Below are 19,599 nucleotides of genomic sequence, written 5' to 3' on the forward strand. Positions count from 1 at the left end.
TCAAAATTTTCCAAATCTCAGAAAAGACGCAGAATTAAAATTTGCTCATTGATTAGAATGTAATGTTATAAATTTTCCATAATGCAAAATTCAAATTTCAACGAGTCCTTTAGCTACAGCCAAGGCTTCCAGATCTGAAGTATGAATTGTTTCAGGCTACTTGGTAACGTAATCCATCAATCCTATGACATACCAATTACCCTTTGAAACAAGGAAAAATCCTTGAATATCCAAAACCATTCTTCCGAATGGTGCACCTAAATTGCACTGCAAACGACTTCTAGTCCTTGATTTGAATCATTTTCGAACTCCGTAAGCATGGAATTTTCTGCGCCATTTTTCAACGTTCGGTGCTGAAGATTGTCTTAATAAAATCGTTCTTATATTTTACTTAGTTTTCATAACTCCAAAATGCCTTTCATTTGAGTTTGCTACTCGTGAATTTCACACATTTCTAGAATTCTGCTTTATGGAAAATTAATAGCCATCGGTTAGAACTTCCTGTCATCACATTCCCACTTATGATATAAAACACCATCCTTAAAATATAAGAGTTCCAAAAAGCCCTGCAAAATTTTGTGGCATGACTCCGGAGCGATTTCTTTCTAAGATGGTCGATCCGCTGAGTTTAGTTTCTTCTGTGGAACCGATATAAATTTTGAATCTCACTTGGAAGACCAGGGATTCGCAATTGTCTTTGTTAAAGCTTTTACAAACAAAGGAATCTCTCCTCCCCCCTCCGTCCGAATCTGGTTGTTCTCTAGATCTAGAGTAAAATTAAATTTTTGAAGGAAATCCAGTCTGAAATTGTATATATCGATGATATTAGCTACGCAGACTACGTTGGAATCTTCTAAATTCACATTCGATTGATGCATCCATTTTCTCATACGCCTCTGCTTTTTTTTTTTTTTTTTTTTATTATTATTATCAGAAGTGTTCTTAGCCGTGTAAATAAGTTCTTACTTCAATTTTTAGTCCAAGTCTACTCTTTAAAGAATTGCATTTGCATCTGGGTTAATCAACATCATGCTTAGAACGCCACAAATAGATCCATCCAGATGGAATCCATCTTTCCCACCGTTAAGTGTTGAAGCTTTCTGTCCTTTTTCAGGAGCTTCATTCAGAAAAGGCAACTTTCACCCTGCAAAATGGCTGTAGCTTAGTTTCTTGGATGCACTTAATCACTTGGCATTTTCTGTATGTATTTCTTTTTATTGCACTTCCAACATTTTGCTTTCAGATTTTGTTGATGTTTTTCTTTTTTCTTTCTCGGTATCAAAACTGTTGAAACCCTTTTCCAACTTTTCACCACAGATTCAAATTTATCTTCTCTATCTCTCTTTTTATCTTCATCTTTTATCTATATTGATCTTGCGTGTCTGGAGCCTTATCTTTTCTTCTCGCAGCCTTATCTTTTATGCACTATGCCAGAGCTAATTTCAAATTCTTCAATTACATCCATCAATCTGATCGTATCTTTGCCTCGGACAGCGTCGGACTAAGTATGGGACTACAAAACTTTTTCGAAAATATAGAGGACTTTGGGTGTAGATTAGGCTCATTCACCGCTCCATATCGGCAGCTAATTCTGCTTTTGTCGTCTATTCCTCTGCTTTGTAAAATTGGGCAAGATGGTTATCTCGAAATTGGTATTTTAGAACATATTCGATGGTCGTTAATTCTGTCAAATTAAAGATCATCTGTCTGATTTGGTTATTTCATTTAGAATCTCCTCCCCTACATGGAATTCTTCGGTGAGAGGCTACAAACTGTTTGGCTTTCTTAAAATACGACCATCTATTTATAGCATTCGCAACATCGAACTGCGTCTTCAAAAAGGCGATGATGTTTGTTTAATATCAAGAGTTTGACAATTGATCTGCTGTGTATGCATCTCTATTTTCATATCTTGGACATCTTTCATTTTTTTCCCCCATATCTATTAACATGATCTTAAATTCCTACGACTTAACTGTAGACTTGTGATATCACCTCTTCTTTTCCTGCTGAGATTAGATTTTTTATTTCTTCTTGTCCATTATATTCATTTCTTCATGTCCAGTTTCCCTTCTTTTAGTCGACTGAAAAAGCAGTGAGATCGACACTCATCATTTGAGATTTCATCTTCACCATTTACTTCAGATCTTACTTCTGAAACCCCAAAAATAGTCTTGTGTTCTCAACGAGCTGGAGGACTGGTAGTTTTTATAGCTGATTTTTGGGAGAGATAATAGTCCCATTTGATTTGGTTATCAATTTCAAGCAATGATTTGAGGTCTAATTTAAGCAACTTTACTACAAAATCCAAAATATTCGCCTACCTTATTTTTAAAGTATTTGAATAAAATTATTATAGCCAATTGTAGTAAAAAAAATTACCACTCGCAAGATATAGCTTGTTTTGCTACTTGCTTTTGATAGGAAGGTAACTATTTGGAATGATAGCTTAATGACTGTAATTTCTTTCTTAAAATATATGAATAACAATATATAAACATTTGTTTCTAAGTACAAATGCGTAGAGCTTTCCTGAAACAATTATTCCAGAAAGCACGCTTATATAGCTGCGAAATAAATCTTATTTTACGGCTTAATTATTTAATGGAATTGAGATTACTATAAAGGTCTAATCTGTACGAAGGTAAAAATGTGGTAATTATATCTTTTTGACTAGAAATTCGGGAAATTAAAAGAAAAAAAAATGTAAAGTAATTATGAAATTGTATGCTATTTCCTAGCTTGCATATGCATAGAACCAGTTGGAAATTAGCATGAAAGCATTGGCAATGCTTTTAAGAAAATAAGTAGTAACATGCTATTTTATCTGAATAAAACTGGAACTCCTGATAATGTGTCTGAAATTCAAGTGTTTCAAAATATTCAGTAGTTATTGCAATTGCGTATTGATTGCACGTACATGGGATGATATATTTAAACGAATCAAAATTGAATAAATTGTATGTTAAATAAGTTTTTCTACTTAGAATAAAATGAAATAATGTATTCAAATTGGAGCGAATTTCAGTTATTTTTAATATTTTCTTATTAAAAAGATTTTTTGAGAATTAAATAGCTGTCTTATTTTTAGTATTATTAATATTTTTGTCTTATTATTTGCAGAAAAATTGAATTTAATGTAATTTGTTCCAATGTAGGAAATGCATTCATTAGCATGTTTCCAGGATCGATTTCTGAAAAAATATAAAAATATATTCAACTAACCATTAATCTAAATTTTTTTTTAAATCTTTTGATAAAATTGTATTATGGCAACTAAATTTTTAAGAGTAGTGGGAAAAAAAAAAAAAACCGTTTCAAGAAAGATATACATAGAGCATCATAAGCATAGAAAACGATAAGTTGCATAGTATATGCTTTGATAACATAATCACAGATTATTTTTGTTTTAATCAAGAAATATTTTTAATTGGAATTTAAAGGTTCCTCTAGTTTGATTTTTATTTCTTAGCAAATACTTAATTATTTATCCTAATGGATTAAAAGGCCATTATATTTTTTTAATAATTAAAAGCATGCATATTTTCAAAATTTCTGAATTATTCGCAGCAATTTAAGCGAAGAAATTTGAAAACATTTGAGTCGAACCTGCATAAGAGTTCTTGGCTTATATAGTTTTGGTCCTACTGATTTGGGCAATCAATGATGCTAACTATTATTTTACTAGAATTGCATTGATTTTGTTATTTTTCAGTAGCTAAAATGAATCAGATATTTTATTTAAATTTTTGTACTTTTTGAAATATGTATAACTGCGATTAGTATTAGTTTTGTAGAAGTTTTCAACACAGTTTAGATCATCAAGATGATAAATTTGTACTTGATCTTTCGATTCATTAAAGTGATAGAAAGGGAAATAAGAAATCAATGACATTTATTTATATTTAAATGTAAATCTTCAAAATCATGTTGGACACGAACCATTTAAAGAATGTAATAACCATCCATATTGTTTCATTTATATATTAATATAGCATTCTCTGTGATGATGGTGTGAAACAGTCTTTACGTTTAATCACTTTATCAACTGATGTGAATTTCTTCATAGTTTGCAACATTGTAGGTATGCAGCATATTCTAGAAGGCAGTTGTTGTTGTTGAACAATTTTGAGAATAAGTGAAAGAACTAAATAATATTGGTATCCATTTAAATTTATAATAGTTTCTGCATATTTTATATAATTCTATTAAATAAATTAAGCAAGTTATAAAAATTAATTTTGCTAGATGCAGAGATTAAATTTGAAAATTATCCTTCAGTTTATTAGATTAAATTAGTACTATGCACGCACACGCACAAAAAAATTATATTTTTTATAAATGTGTTCGGTATGGCAAAATTATGATGTATTACTTTGTAATAAATTTTTAGAAACAAATTTCTTCATTTTATTTGTTACTTTTAACAACATTTTAAAACGCGGTATTAATCGTTCGTTTCAAACGAGCATTATTATAGCTATCAGCATTTTCCCGCGGAAGCTCCGTTCCTTTATCAGACATGAAGTGTCATTCTTACACTGACATTGATTGATTATCTTGTTTTGTTCGGTGTCAATGCGCCAAACCTTATATACAAAGATAAACTTTATAATGTAGTTGTTATTTTAATGCTTGAGCGCATTTAGCGCTAGTTAATGAGTGAGAGCAAATTCGAATGAGCGCAAGTGACACGCAATCATGTAGCCTCTTTTTTCAATGAGAAACGAATGATTTATTGGACATTTGACTCGTTCGGAAAAGTACCAATACCCGGAAACTCGGATACTCGCCTCTTTCACATTCTTCCCTTCTGAGAGACAGTTAAAATGCTTTTGCATAAGATCTTAACAATATTACTATTAAATCCATTGATTTCTTTTGTTTTCCACCTTTGGATATTCCACAGCTTTCTTTCGTCTTTCAATTTCTTTTTTGGGATTCGATAAATTCAACGAGTTCTCTCCCCCCTCCATCTGTATCAGTTTTCTTCTTTTGCTCCAATTTTCATGGATGGTTCAAAATCGACTAGTCATATCGGTTGTGATATAATTTTTTCTTCCGATATACAGAACTATTGTCTTCACAATTGTTGTTCAAGGTTTACTCCTGCGCTCCTCTGAAAATTTCGCCTTATTCTCTGCGTAGTTTATATAGATAATTTGTTTCTGGAGACATGTTCTCACTACAAATCTGAATTTTTTTTTCTACCTGAGAAAAAACGTGGGAATTACATTCTATTATACTTTCTATTGATTAGCGGTCTGTTCTTCAAATATGTGAAGTTGTAGTGAAATTAGCTGGACTCCGAATAGGAATGCTTATTTCTCTGACTATCATCACATTTTTGACTAGAGGTCATTGATGTCTCCTTGCCATACTGATCTTACTGTGACACTGTTCTTATCAAATGTCTTAAATTTAAATTTCAATGTGATCACAATTTTTGTTCATCTCTAAATTTGCAAAACTTGGTGGGTAAGAAGGATCCACCACCCAAATTCTTTAAATTATTTTAATATTTATTCGATTTTTTTTTATTTTCTTTTAACACATTTTAAATTTTGTTTCCTATTTATGTTACTTTTTTTCATATTGAATAATTATGTTCATATTTCAATTGTCCAGTGCTTTAAAAACTAGTTATAGCTCCACCATATTTGAATTCCCACTTATGTATGGCGCAGTTTAGCCAAAAATTGCTATTTTTTTCTTGTCGAAAACTCTTACAACCAACTAACCAATCTTTATTTATTTTCCCAGTTTCGTTATCTCTTTCATTCATATCACATTCACCTGTTTTTGGATTGGAAACCTTACTTTACTAAAGAGTTCTTAATTGCTTCAGATTTGATTTGACTCATGAATATCACTTAGACGAGGTTTATCTTTCCTTGGGTAATTTCTTGTTGTGTTGCTTTGAAGTGTGTATTGAAGTATGTTGTTGTTCCTCTAAAAGATTGAGGTATGTGATCTTCAGAATTCTTTCTATCATAGCAATTGTTAACTTTAAATGTGCGATTTCTTGAGGTAATAAGAGGTAACTTTCATCAACATCGTGAATGTCCTCTTGCTGAAATCCATCTATGTTGCTTGGCAAAATTTTGAGATATTTGTCATCTTTTGTACCTGGTCCACCTTTATATTACTTGCTTACCACTTGACTTGAAATTCCATTTCGCATTTTCATCTTATGCAATAATCCGCTTGAAAAAAATGGCATTCTTTATATTCAATTTTATTGCTTTTTTATTATTTATTTATTTATTTTGTAATTATGGGTCCGTTCATGTGAATATTTTAGATATTTTATGAAGAATTTGATCTAAACGCCCTCTACTTCAAGAAATTTGCCTTCTTGTACAAACAATTTCTTGGAAGTAGACTTTTCTGAAACGGCTGCTGTAGTCTTGATTTTTTTTTTTTTTTTTTTCTGACAGAGACAATGGTCCTTAGAATTGTATTTGGGATATCCAGTTTTATGGTCATTTCTGCTTTAGTCTGCCTATAATCTTATCAAATTATTTTAAAATTTCAATTTCTTTTTTTCTTTCTTTTCATGAAGAGGTTTTACGCTTTCGAAATATTTTAAGTTATGTTTTTGAGAAATAAACAGAAGAGGAATACAGAAAAACTGGGATGGGGTTTTTTTTTGCGCTCAGTCGCATTTGTGCTCTCTCATTGAGTAGTACTGTTTGTGCTCATTTGTAAGTTTGGGAAACTTTGCAAGCTAGAGGTCCTATTTATCGTTCTGATAAGGGATTATTGATGGTTTAGGATTGTTTCTCATGGAATAATCATCTTTTTCCCACGTTAAAACTAATTAACCCTTATGTTCATTTTGTATAGTATACCATACATACAACTTTATAAAAATATACTACCACTATAAAATAATTTTTAACTTAGTTTTATTAAACGATTTTTATTACACGATTTTTTTATTTTTTGATGTTTTTTTATAGCGTAAAGAAGCTACCTATATACATTTTTTTTTTTTTTTTTTTTTTGCTTTTCTTCAAAAAAGCAATCTTGCCACGATAAGGGTTAAGTCCCTGTAAGAACGCAAGAAACATCTTAAAAATTTTACCTCTGGATTTAGTGTTCGGTGTGTCTGCTTTTTTTTTTTTTTTTTTTTTTTTGCCGCGTATTAAGTATAAATACTATTGAAATTTTCGAAACATCAAAAGTAAAGTCATCATCTGTGTGTAATAGATATCAATATCAACAATATCACTGTAGACATAAGAATGTAATTAGATGCCCCTGCTTTAACAAAAATAGGAAAAGTATAAAAAACGCTTGAAAACACGATGCAACAGTATTCTCTCCAAAATTACTCATTTTTGTAAGCCGAATGAAGTTAAGATCGACATCAAGAAACATACAGTAAAAATTAAAACAAAAGCTTGTGAGACTGATAAATCCGTCCCAAAATTATATCAAGAGGAAATGTCTCCTCTGCTTCAAAGTGAATATAGACAGATATCAATCTTTGCACATAATAAATTCAAACACCATTCATGTTTTTAAAAATATCTATCTTAAGATAGTCAGTAAATATTTCGATTGCAGAAAATGCTTCCAATATAGAAATCATAATGTCGATAGTAAAAATTGTTATACAATTATTCAATTCGAAAAATACTGTCTTCAACGGAAAATGGAACCACTTATATAATATAAATGCAAGACAAGCAATGCTAAATTATCATGATTTTTAGCAATAAAAAATAAAATGATTATTGATATTCATGCTAACAGCACCAAATGCCTAACAGTGTAAAAAAGAAATCTGATTTAATCTGACATATATATAATTTAAAATCAGATATTTTATGCAAAATTTATATAAATAATTAAAAATTTACAAGCAAATAAAAAGGAGGAATAGATGGTCATCTGTTTAAAGAAATAACATATAAACTTGTTTCACTCTCCTATCGGTTTGTGGTTATTTATTTTAAATGGAATTTTTTAAAGGAAGTTATTTCTTATAATTAAAAATACGACTATTTTGTTTTTTCTCTTAACATCCAAATATTATAAATATGTGATAGACAATAATTCGAAAAAGTGTTAAATGCGAAATTTTAACTAGTATGCTATGCTTCAACTGTCTTGTTTATATATGCATTACATCTTCTTTAATTAGTCATACTAAAAAATTATATTTTCATTTTGAAGTAAATATTCATCAAGATTTTTATCAATATATTTCCGTCAATGAAAATGCCATTTTCTTTTAGTACTACTTGGTCTGTTTGGACTTTATACCATGCAGGGCTGCAACTTACACTAAATTTTGAAAAAATCATTTAATTACTTTTCTGATTGAAATACAATAAATGAGAATGTAAAATAATCTTTAAAATGTAGGCACTAAAAACTGTAGATATATCAAATTTTAGAATAACAAATATTTATAATCGTGATAAGTATAAAAGTACCAAAATGTTAATTTCAGTAGCTTCCAATTCGTCATTTTAGCAGAGTAAAATTGTCTTAACATTTATTCAAGTAAGACTGATAATGCAAAAGAAATTGGATTCAAAAATTATTCATTAATGAATCGCTTCTAAAAATAGATTGTACTGAACATTTTTCAAATTATTAAAAATTAAATTATAAAAAACAGAGCCAGAACCTCAATTTTAAAGGAAGTTAAAATTTTTGATATTTAAATAAAGAGTAGTAATAAGAAGAAATAAAATAAATTCAATTATTATTTTTTTCAATATATAATTCCTTACGATATGAAGAATCATGTGTGATTGATGTAATATATGGAATAGTAGAACTTGCTCTCAGTCGCATTTGCGCTTCTCATTAAGTGCTCACTTTATAGGTTTAATGGGGCTTAATTACTTTTGGCAGGAAAGCTTAGCGTGCATTCAGAAGAATTAATGCCAATTTCTGGTTCTGATAAGAGACGATTGAAGGTTGAGGATTTAAGAACGCGAGATGTCTTAAAAATTTCATCTCTTGATTTGTTGTTCGGTGTGTTTTCTCCGTTGCTTATAACATGATTTTAAATATGAATAATATTATTGAAATTTCGACTAGTCTTGTAACCCTGAAATGACATTTCTATTGTCTGTTCCCCAACATTCAGCCACGAGATGTTCCATCTTTTCTGGATCCTTATTTGGAAATGGCATTGAAGAAAATTATGCTTTTTAGGAAAAGTTTTTACCCCAACAGAAATAATTGCTAAAGCAAAAAATCTCTGAATTTTTGGAAGGAACCGTATCTTTTGCAACATATAAATGGGAAACCTTATGATTAAACTTCCTTTAAATGTAAATGATGTTTAAATGATAAACGTACTAACGGTATATTAATTACTTTTATCTGTATTTACTTTATAATCTAGTAGAGGGGGAAAAAAATTTCGTTCTCGCTATATATTTTCCACTGAGAATTCTATATTCTGTCTATATCACAGTATACTTTTTTCCTCCGGTTTGGTACGTCATAGCTGAGAAAGATAAAAATGCAAATGTTTTTTTGTTTTTTTTTTCCTTTTCCCCTATGAATTGATCCATTTACACTTCACACATTTCTTTGACCCTGTTTCTTTTCACATAAAACAGAAACAGAACTAACGTTTTTTTTTTTTTTTAATGGCACCTCATTTTGACATTCTTCATAGATTTCGATAGCTGTAGAAATTCCAACAAGACCGATTAATTTCTAGGAAATAAATCAAGCAGGAAAATGCATTTAAGTGAATACATACATGCGAAAAATTCGGGGTCGAATTACTTTCCTTGTTAAAAAATAAATAAATTTAATCTTCGCTGATGAGGGTTCGAAAATAGAAATAGACGCTCTGTTTTTACGCATCTCAAGAAATCATTCAACTTACAAATTTTATTTTTTTTTTCTACATGTGAGCCATTAACATGCTATACTTCGTTTCATTTCGATAATTCTTCGTGTGTACTTCATTACTTAATCGTGAATAACATCTGCATTAGGTTCATCTTCATATGCAAATAAATTATTTCTGAAAATTCGTAAATCACCGAATATTAATTGTTGTGTGTGTGAGGGGGGGGGGGAAGGAAGATACCACCAACTGAAAAGATTTAATCTGATTCAATCAAAATCGGCATAAGCTTTAGAAATCTGACCAAAATTATTTTGTATTTTTTTGTATTGTATTCCGAAGTAAAGATGCAGATATTCGTAATCCCATCCATTTTGTAATAAATGTGCAGTCGCGGAATTCTGGCATCGTTCATCGTAATCATAAACAAAAGGTCCCATTCAAAGGAAGTGGATAAAATAAAACAATTAAATCTATATCTATTCTCCAAATAATTGTTATTTCTAATAAATTACATTTAGATATATTACTATAATTTGCAATTTTTTTTTATTGATTTTATTGCTCCATTTAACATAGTTGGTTGACAAAGCCAATTTAATTTAAATATCATTGTTGCGTTTCGTTTAAGCAAATGGCTTCTAATTGAAATTTTCAATTATTATACTTCATATGGAATAAGTATTCTCATAGTTATATATATATTCATATAAGAAGCTGCAAAATATGTAATGGTTAATAACTACATTAATAGAAATTAAAGATACGAATAAATATTTTGAATGACTTTCTACAATTTGCTTTTCACGTCTGTGTATATGTCTTCATATAACAAAATCTTTCGCAATCGAAAAGCATATGTTTTAAAACACGAAGTTGCCAATAAAGCATGGAATTTATATTTATCAGAGATTGAAATGCATCGCTTTTTTTTTTTGGTACTCTCTTAAAATAAAGTGGTGTATTATTTCATGCCTATTATGTGTAGTAAACAACGATGATAGGAATAGCATATATTGATAAAGAAATTCAAGGATAAAGTGCAAAAAGAATAAAAATGAGTTGATTTTATTTATTTATTTTTGCTCATTCAACAAAACTTTCCCTTTTGGTGCTCTCGATATAATGACGATTTCAACTCGGGTACAATTTAAACTCTTGTATATTTCTGTACAGATATGAATCAGAATTTTCCCAAAAAATTTTTATTACAAATATTTTGTCATGAAAGAAGTAGCAGTCGATTTTAATATGTGTATAATAATTTAATGAATTATATATTATATGAATTATATGAATCAGAATTTTCCCAAAAAATTTTTATTACAAATATTTTGTCATGAAAGAAGTAGCAGTCGATTTTAATATGTGTATAATAATTTAAGAGTAACTTTTAAAGTGTCACAAAAATAAAAATAATAAATAAAATTATTACCGGTGTCCAGAGGATATCTGAACCTTACTCATCTAATATGGAATCAATTCCTTAACAAAAAATATGTGGCGAAAACTCCGATTTAGCATTCTTGGTATAACCATTGGGAGGGAAGTAAGAAAAAATATTGTTAATATTTTATTGGTTTAATCACTTGCTTACAACGATTCAAACAAATTCAATCAAATACGATTACAACTAGTTTTCCCTCACTTGAAAGGTAAAATTTGACTGTCTAGTTGGAGGAGAGGATGGAGCAAAAGGTATGCGTGAGAGCTGTAGAGCAAAAAATTTCGCATAGCAGCATTGCAAATTATGCGACAAAAGTATGAATACTATTTCTTGTTAAAATTGCGGTGTTTTTCCAATTAAAAAAAAAGCCGCACACATACATTTTTTTTTGGAAAAAAGTTGTTTAAACAAAGATTGTATGCAAAAAATATTTATTTTATATACTTTTGTTTGTGCCACTGTGATTGCGTCTTACTTAATTGACCGCGGTTCAAAATTATGGGGTCCATACTAAAAGGTCTTCCATGTAGACTCTAAAAAGAACATTAATCTAATTATACTTAACCAATATCGGGCAAACATACTAAACTCGGTACTGTTTTTGATCTTAAATCCAAAAAGGCAAAGCGAAAATATGAAGGTGCAATGCATGAAACCACATTCTTTGGGTATTACAAATGGATACTAAGCGTGTGCAAAATAAGTCAGTATATATAAGTTAAATATTAAAAAACAAGCTGGTGTCGCCGCCCGGAGGAGCTGGTTTCAAAGTGAAAATCGGTTATGAAAAGCACTTTTAATTCCTGAAATGATTTTCTCCGGGATAGTTCTTATTCAAAAGATTTTATAATTGTATATTTAGTGTCTGTAAAGTAAACAAGACATGATAAAAATAAAAATAAGATTAAGATAAAAAAAAAAAAAAACTGGGAAAATAAGATTTTTTTCTTCTTTTCTTTCTCAATATAATCATGCATCTTTCAACGGTAATATCAGCTAACTCTCCATGTCATCTGGGTTTTCTTTATCTCTCAGCTGAAGCGTTTGTTCATTGATATGATAATTGTCTCTTGTAGAAATCTGTACAAGTTTCTGGAAGAGCCTTAGCACATGAATACCTTTTGCTCGCATAAATCAGTGAGCTCTTGATCTCAAATTGTATATAACTCCAAGTAGATCTATATTCTTTTATGCATTTGCAGAATATATTTTTTCAGGATATATCTATCAAAAGCAACTGTCTCGACGATTTTTGGATTCTGGTAATTGGAGCAAGACCATGTTTGGTAGTTGCCAAACCTAGTTCCTTACCTAGCCATGTTTAAACCTTCAGATATGTTCACTCTGTTTCTAGCTTTTAGAATATGAGATAATGAAACAATATTAGGATTGGTTTTCACTTGCGATTTTGCTAACTAGTGAAATCCTAATTCATTCAAAGCATAGTAATCTTTGCCTCCATATAGTATTACTCTGAGTTTCTGTTCTGCTTTCATGATATTGCCCTTGTTTGGGGTGTGTTTTAGAAAGCATTAATGATTCGTAAAAGTGCTTCATTGTAAAGGATCAGCTAAACGAACTTCTACTTCCATTGCCTGTCCATTTAGCAAATCATTTTTATAACCATTGATAGCTTGAAGGAATGTAAGTTTTTCATACATTGAGATTGTTTGAAATTCCTGATAGAGAGGTTCGATGAATTTTCTTTTCCTGGTTTCAAGAAAAAATTTAGATAGTAAAGATAATGCTGTGATTATAACAAGGAGATCTTTATCTTCTCTTATTAGTGCTGCACATTAATTTCTTGTGTTGCAGAAATAGTAGTAGTGACATTCAAGTGACCTGTATACTTCGTAGTTTGCTTAACTTAAAAGCATTCGTTTTTAAGCTTAGCACTCAGTACAAGCCATCTTTTGTTACTGTCTTTCTAGAGGAATTGCTCATGAAGCATCATCACCGTCATCAACTCACTAAATATTACCTCTGGTAAAGTGTTTTTCTTAGCGCGTCTTGAAGTCTTCCACTAATTTTCATTGGTTAATCTTCTGGGTATCCGTCAAAATCGACAAACGTGACTTCTGGGTAGAATTTTTTTATGTATACAATTTATTTATCTATAATTGCTAAAAAAAAAAAAATCAACCATTTTCTTCTAAATAACAGGATGCAGGTGGAATCTATCCTCAATAACTTTTGCTACATCATGTTACAATTTTTTTTTCGGTTTTTGGAGTGAATAAGTAGTAAAAAAAATTTTTTTTTCAATAATTTCCTTGTAGAATAAATTGGATAAAAGAAAAGTTGTATAAGCTATACTGATCTCTAAAGGAAGTAGTTAAAGCAATAAAACCTTAGTCATAACTTTTTCTCGATTTAAACTTCCAGATCAATGGCTTATGCCAAAATTGCTAAGTTGGAATTGACGCCCCCTCCCCACGCAACAATATGGGAAGCGTTTAGTAGAATATCGGCGACTTTTGAGATTTCATTTATACTAACCTAAGTAAGGTTTGTCTGGATAAGAATCCTTGGCTTGAATTTCTTCTGAAAAAGCACTATTTATTTACTGGATATACTTATTATACAGTGGCCCAAATTGAGAAAAACTTTATGAAAAAATCATTTTTTGATGTTTGAGGTTCAGAACACTGTTTTTTTTTTTTTTTTTTAAGTAATACCATAAAATTTTATATGATATAAAATATAGTTATTCAAGATATTACTACAATAAATTTTATTTAGGAAATTTTATTACGACATAAGTTATAAAAAAGAAAAGTGAAACACATAGAAGAAAAGGTGATATGCAAACACTCTGACAATGCCACTTAATACGTAATTGGATAACCTTTAGCTTTGATTATGGCCTTACAACGCCTTCCTGTGTAGTAAATTAACTTTTAAACTTCATCAGCTGTTATAATGTGAGACCAAGATTTAATTATTGTTTCGATTAACTGGGTTTTATTACTGAGTTGTTGCTTACGCACAACTTTCTTCAGCCGCTTCCATAAATTTTCGATGGGGTTAAGGACTGGATTATTTGGAGGCCACTCCAGTAAAAAAATGCGATTATCTTGAAATCACTTTTTTACACGCATTAGCGACAGGGCATGGATTTGACTCTTGTTGAAATATAAATGCTTGATTGTTTTGGGAAAGAGCATGAGAGAAAGGCTTCAATTTGGGCTCAAGTATTTCATTTATTATTTTTGGGCATTTATATTTCCATTTATCAAAGAAATTCTACCTACACTTTTTGATGTCATGCAACCTCATATCATGAGACTAACTGGGTTTTCTCTATAGGTGTAATGCATTCAGGCTGTATATCTTCGCCAATTCTTCGTCTTATGTATTACCAAATAGGGAGATTTTGGTCTCATACTCCCAATAACACTGTCCTAATGATTCGTTGTTCAATTAACAAGTGTTTTAGCCCAGTGTAATCTTTTCAACCTTTGTTTCAAAGATAAAAATGGCTTTTTTTTTTCTTGGAATTCTAGCATTTAGATCGAATTCTTTCAGCCTGCGTCGAACAGACCTTGCACTAACATATACATTACATTGTGCCATTTCTTCTTGTATACTCGTAGATGATTTTCTTCCGAAACATAAGCTTAGTCTTTCAATTCTTCTGTCATCAGTTGATGATGTGCATCTTTGTCTTCCTTTACCTGCTTTGTTTTGTAGAAATTGAGTCTCCTTATGTCTCCTCAAAAATGTAGAAAGGCTACTTTTGGTTAAGTTTTCATCAATTTTTTTCAATAATTTCTCCATAACTGTAGCCTTGATCATATAAGAGCACTATTTTATATCTCTTTCTATGTGACCAGTCGCCTCTTTGTACCATTTATATAATTTTATTACCTTTTATAAACTTACTAAATGAAAGAAAACAACAACAAAGAAAAAACAACCAATTTACTAGCAATCACTTAACACATAGACAAATGTTTTCGTTTGAAGTCTAATGAATGATATCAAGAGTTTAATCCTACTGTAATCTCATTCTTTGCCAAAAGAAAACGATACTAGATTGGCCTTCTAAACACTCTAGCTCAATGGTTGCATTCAATTGAAGAAAAGCTACTCGTAACAAATTATGCAAGTTATGCTTCTTTTTCCTTGTTATTTAGCTGTAATTTATGATAGAATACAGATAATTTAACACTCTTTATTGCATTGTGTTTATTATTAAATTAGCTTTCCAATGATATATAATGGCAATTCTCGAAATATATTATAGATGCGGGCCCTCAAACCACAAAAATGAACTTTTTCTTGAGGGTTTCTACAATTTTGGCCACCACTGTATATACTTTACTAACAAGCAGGTATATTATTGTAAAACTGAGGGAAATAAACAATATATTCGATAAATAATAATATAAGAATTGCTTCAAATATGAATATGGGAAGACGTGAAGTCAGTCGGCAACTAAATAATTATAAGTATGTGATTTTTTTTCGCTTAAACATATTTTATTTCTCTTTGTTTTCCTTGGAGGAATCTAAAATAATTAAACATGACTTTAGATTGTCAAAATCCATCTCAAAATTCGTGTGTCATTAGACTGTACGCTGAATATTGTAATCCTGATTTCAAAACTAAACTTTATTTTTAAGTTTTTATCCAATATTTATTCATAACTCAGCATGGTAAAGGAAACTTAATTTTCATAACATATAATTTCTTAAATTGCCGTGTGCTACTGCTTCACCGTTATAACTTTAAAAACTTCTAAGCCACTTTTGCCTCTACATAATTTTGAACGTAGCACAATGAAATCTAAAAACTTCGATTCCATTCCTTTACTGTCATTTTTTTTTTTTTTTTTTTTGAGAAATGTGATATATAGTTCGTGTAGAATGATACAACCTAGTGAATATCTGTGCTTTCCTGTGCTTGCGCATTGATGAATGAATAGGGATTTGTGTAAAAATATCAATCCATTACAGAAATCTATCCTTGTTTTCTTCCACAAATTTAGTTATAATTAAATTAGCTGCTTTTTTTTAATGCATTTCTTATGGCTTGATCGTTATATTTAAGGAAAGTTCTTTCTGGTATGTAAAAGTAACAACAGTTGCGCATTTGGCTTCTCCTTTGGTATATTAAATAAAAAAAGAATGAAATTGCAGAAAATAATTGTTACTTTTTATATTTTAAAAATCCCTTTAATCAAAATTAAGAATGTCTAGCTTTTGATAAGTGTATCATTAACTTTTCAGTAATACTATAAAGTGTAATGAATTTAGCACGAAATCCTCACTAGGTAATATTTAATTCCGGAGAAACGAATAAAGCATTGATTTAAAATTTGCCTATTTTTTCCCCGCTACCTGATGAATTGTGTCATTTCATATTTTTATCGGTACAGTCTTCTCTTTTTAACTAGCATTGTTTTCTTTCATGAGGTAGCCTTGGCTATTAGCAACTTTTTTTTCTTTATTCAAAGCTTAACCAGTTCTTCCGCAATCCATTTATCGATATTTTTCTATTAAAAATCATTTTAATGAAGTTTTCTTAGAATTGCCTTATTATAGTTCTACTCTAAATTTTCAAACAATGAGATTTAAAATCTGATCCTGCATAGTTTTTTTTTTTTTTTTTTTTTTTTTTTTGTCGAGTTATGTTATGGGTATCATATTGATTTTAAATTTTGATATATATATATATATATATATATATATATATATAATATATAATATAATACAATACAGTAATTATTAGCAATTGCTCATTTTAATTCGTTATTCAATTTTGCAATATTATAAATATCCATTTTTATTTACTTTTTTAATTAAAGATTTGCTATTTTTTACAAAGAAACTCTTCTTAAGAAATCTATGGATTTAATTTAGGTTTCATTTCTGGAAGGAATGTCATCTGCTAATCAGTGGTGTGTACCAGATGAAATGCATGATGTCTTGTCAGTTGATTTGGATCGCAGCTTTTCTAGCTTGGAAGCCGATCTTTGTCCCTCTGCTAATGCAATGAGGTTTGTTACTATAAATGTATTTCAGAATAAAATGCTTTTTTTAAAATACACATATTTATTATAGGTAATAATTGCATTTTCTCTTCCATTTTAAACAATAAGTACTCATTTCATCATTTTATTTCATTTAGTTCTGGTGTATTTGCTGTACCAGAAATAACTATTCGGAAGGAAGAGGAGCGTAACAGGTAAATAAAAAGTATTTTCATACCTATAGGCTTAACCCATCTTTCAATATTGGTAAAATAAGTGCAATAAGGAGTGAAAGTTTCAGTTTATTCATTAATGGTTGTTTGGAATAAGCTAAAGAATTACTTTCTATGAGTTGTTGACTGTGTTTTTTGTAAGAACTAACACGTGTGGTGGGTGATTTTTTCAAAAAAGAAAAAATCCGCATTATATAAATATAAACAACTTTTTTATCACATAATATATTTATTAGGAGCTTTACACATATGTTATTAAGGTATTTTAATATTTTTTTTACTAGTATGATAGGTTATGTAGAAGGCACCTACGTGGAGGGAAACGCGACACTGATTACAAACATGCCTCATTTCACAGCACAATCCTCTCGAGGAGCAGATTCTGCACCTCTTGTAGGCCTTTTTTAAACTACGGTCCAAATTATTTTATCTAGGACATGCTCGCTTATTTTACCAATTGACAAGAGGGATCTTGCTGAGTGGTTTTTTAGTAGCAGAGGAAGAAGGATCAGTCACTTGACAACATTCGCCAGAATGGTCAGTTACCCATTCTCTAGTTGCTGCTAGCAAAAAATTTTTATATTTTATTTTATTCTGTGCATTTGGGGTACCAAAAATTTAATGCATTTAATAAATCGCAATTAAAGAGGTAGAAATCCACTTTTTTATACCATTTTCGGGTTTTTCATATTATATTGCTGTATGACAGATATTGATCTGAGAGGTTATCTTCTTTCATAAACTTGTTATAATCTAATATATAAGTTGGCTTAATTATATTACGAAGAATGTGCCTTTTTTTTTTTTTTTCCTGTTGATATCATAGGGGTGTTTTGAATAGTTGACACCATGCGGACAAGCTTTTTGTCCTTCTAAATAAGAAAAATGACCTATCCCTTCCGTAGAATGTCATTTCTCCGCTCTGTTGATTTTCGTGATTTAATTTCCTTTAGTTTTTTTTTTAAAGAAAACTACGATTTTCCCTTATGGTTCCACAAATTCCTACTTTATTTTTTAACATTGTTTCAGACGTTGACACACTATTATAATAATTGTCTTGATAAATGTGATAACATTGTCTCTAGTATATTCTGTAATTGTACTATATTTCTGTATTTGTACCTGTACAAATATAAATGTTGCATATATTACCAGTTTTACTTTCGCTAACCATCAGGACTAAAATTTTATATTTTCTAAGTTTTCGGGGATTAAACGTCTTTAATTTTAATATCTTCTCCAAGGAATCATTGATAACTGTTGTCTGGTTATATAAATCGATTGAAAATTTGGTAGAAAATAATCTAAAAGAGTTTTGAAATGCTATTGTTAGGAATTGAAGTTTGAAAATTATCGTTAAAGTGCTCGAACCGCCTTCTCGTCATAATCTTTGAAAAGAATGAGTTGTCCAATATTCTTTCCAGTGTGACTTATGTGTTTGTCCCATTAAAATTATTTTTCCCAGAAACTTTTCTCGTATCATTATTGGTAACGTCAGTCAATTTTAAGTACTTATCATAAATTTTTATGTGATTTTTCAGTCTATTGATGCTACAGGTTTGTTTCCGATGCAAGCAAGTCGAAACAGCCCTTTCCGAAGATAATTTTTTTACTTCACTAATATTATGTGGGTTATTTCATTCAATAATTACACCTGGCACATTTGTAAAGTTTTCTAATTTTCGTAAAATATTAATTTTGTCTTTTCTTCAGAAGATTGGATTGAATTTTCTCCAGCGTCATAACTGTTGTCTTTTCTATCATTTTCAGAATCAGTGTTTTTTTTTCTTCTTCTTCCCCCCCCCCATTTTGTTGGCCTGAATCAGAACTATCTTCTGAAAAACCATTATTTTCTGAATCGCTAGCATAGACGTTGCTTGGCCTGTCAAACAAATTATCATCACAAAATTCAGCAATAAATTCTTCTTCAAAAAGTTCGCGATGTGCCAATTTTAAATTTTTGATGATAATGATCAGTATGTCGCATCGTAAATGAAAAGATTTTAAACAACTTGAATTTATCGCGACTTCTTATTACCGTTTTATTTCTCAATAATTTATTTGCCGTTAGAACTATAAATGTAGCGAAAACAAACGGTAAATTAA

The 19,599-nt window shown here is 30.0% G+C and overlaps 1 protein-coding gene across 2 annotated transcripts in view; it reads left to right on the plus strand.

Annotated features, from left to right (window-relative positions):
* The window catches only part of LOC129960330 (transcription factor CP2-like), a 110,504-nt gene that overhangs the window by 21,374 nt on the left and 69,531 nt on the right, over positions 1 to 19,599 (plus strand). For both annotated transcript variants that reach the window (XM_056073700.1, XM_056073701.1), the window contains exons 2-3: positions 17,151 to 17,287; positions 17,419 to 17,475. In XM_056073700.1, coding sequence (XP_055929675.1) covers positions 17,151 to 17,287; positions 17,419 to 17,475 — 194 coding nt within the window. The remainder of the gene's footprint in view (positions 1 to 17,150; positions 17,288 to 17,418; positions 17,476 to 19,599) is intronic.

This window comes from Argiope bruennichi, chromosome X2 (genome assembly GCF_947563725.1).
Source record: "Argiope bruennichi chromosome X2, qqArgBrue1.1, whole genome shotgun sequence".
In the NCBI taxonomy this organism is placed as follows: domain Eukaryota; kingdom Metazoa; phylum Arthropoda; class Arachnida; order Araneae; family Araneidae; genus Argiope; species Argiope bruennichi.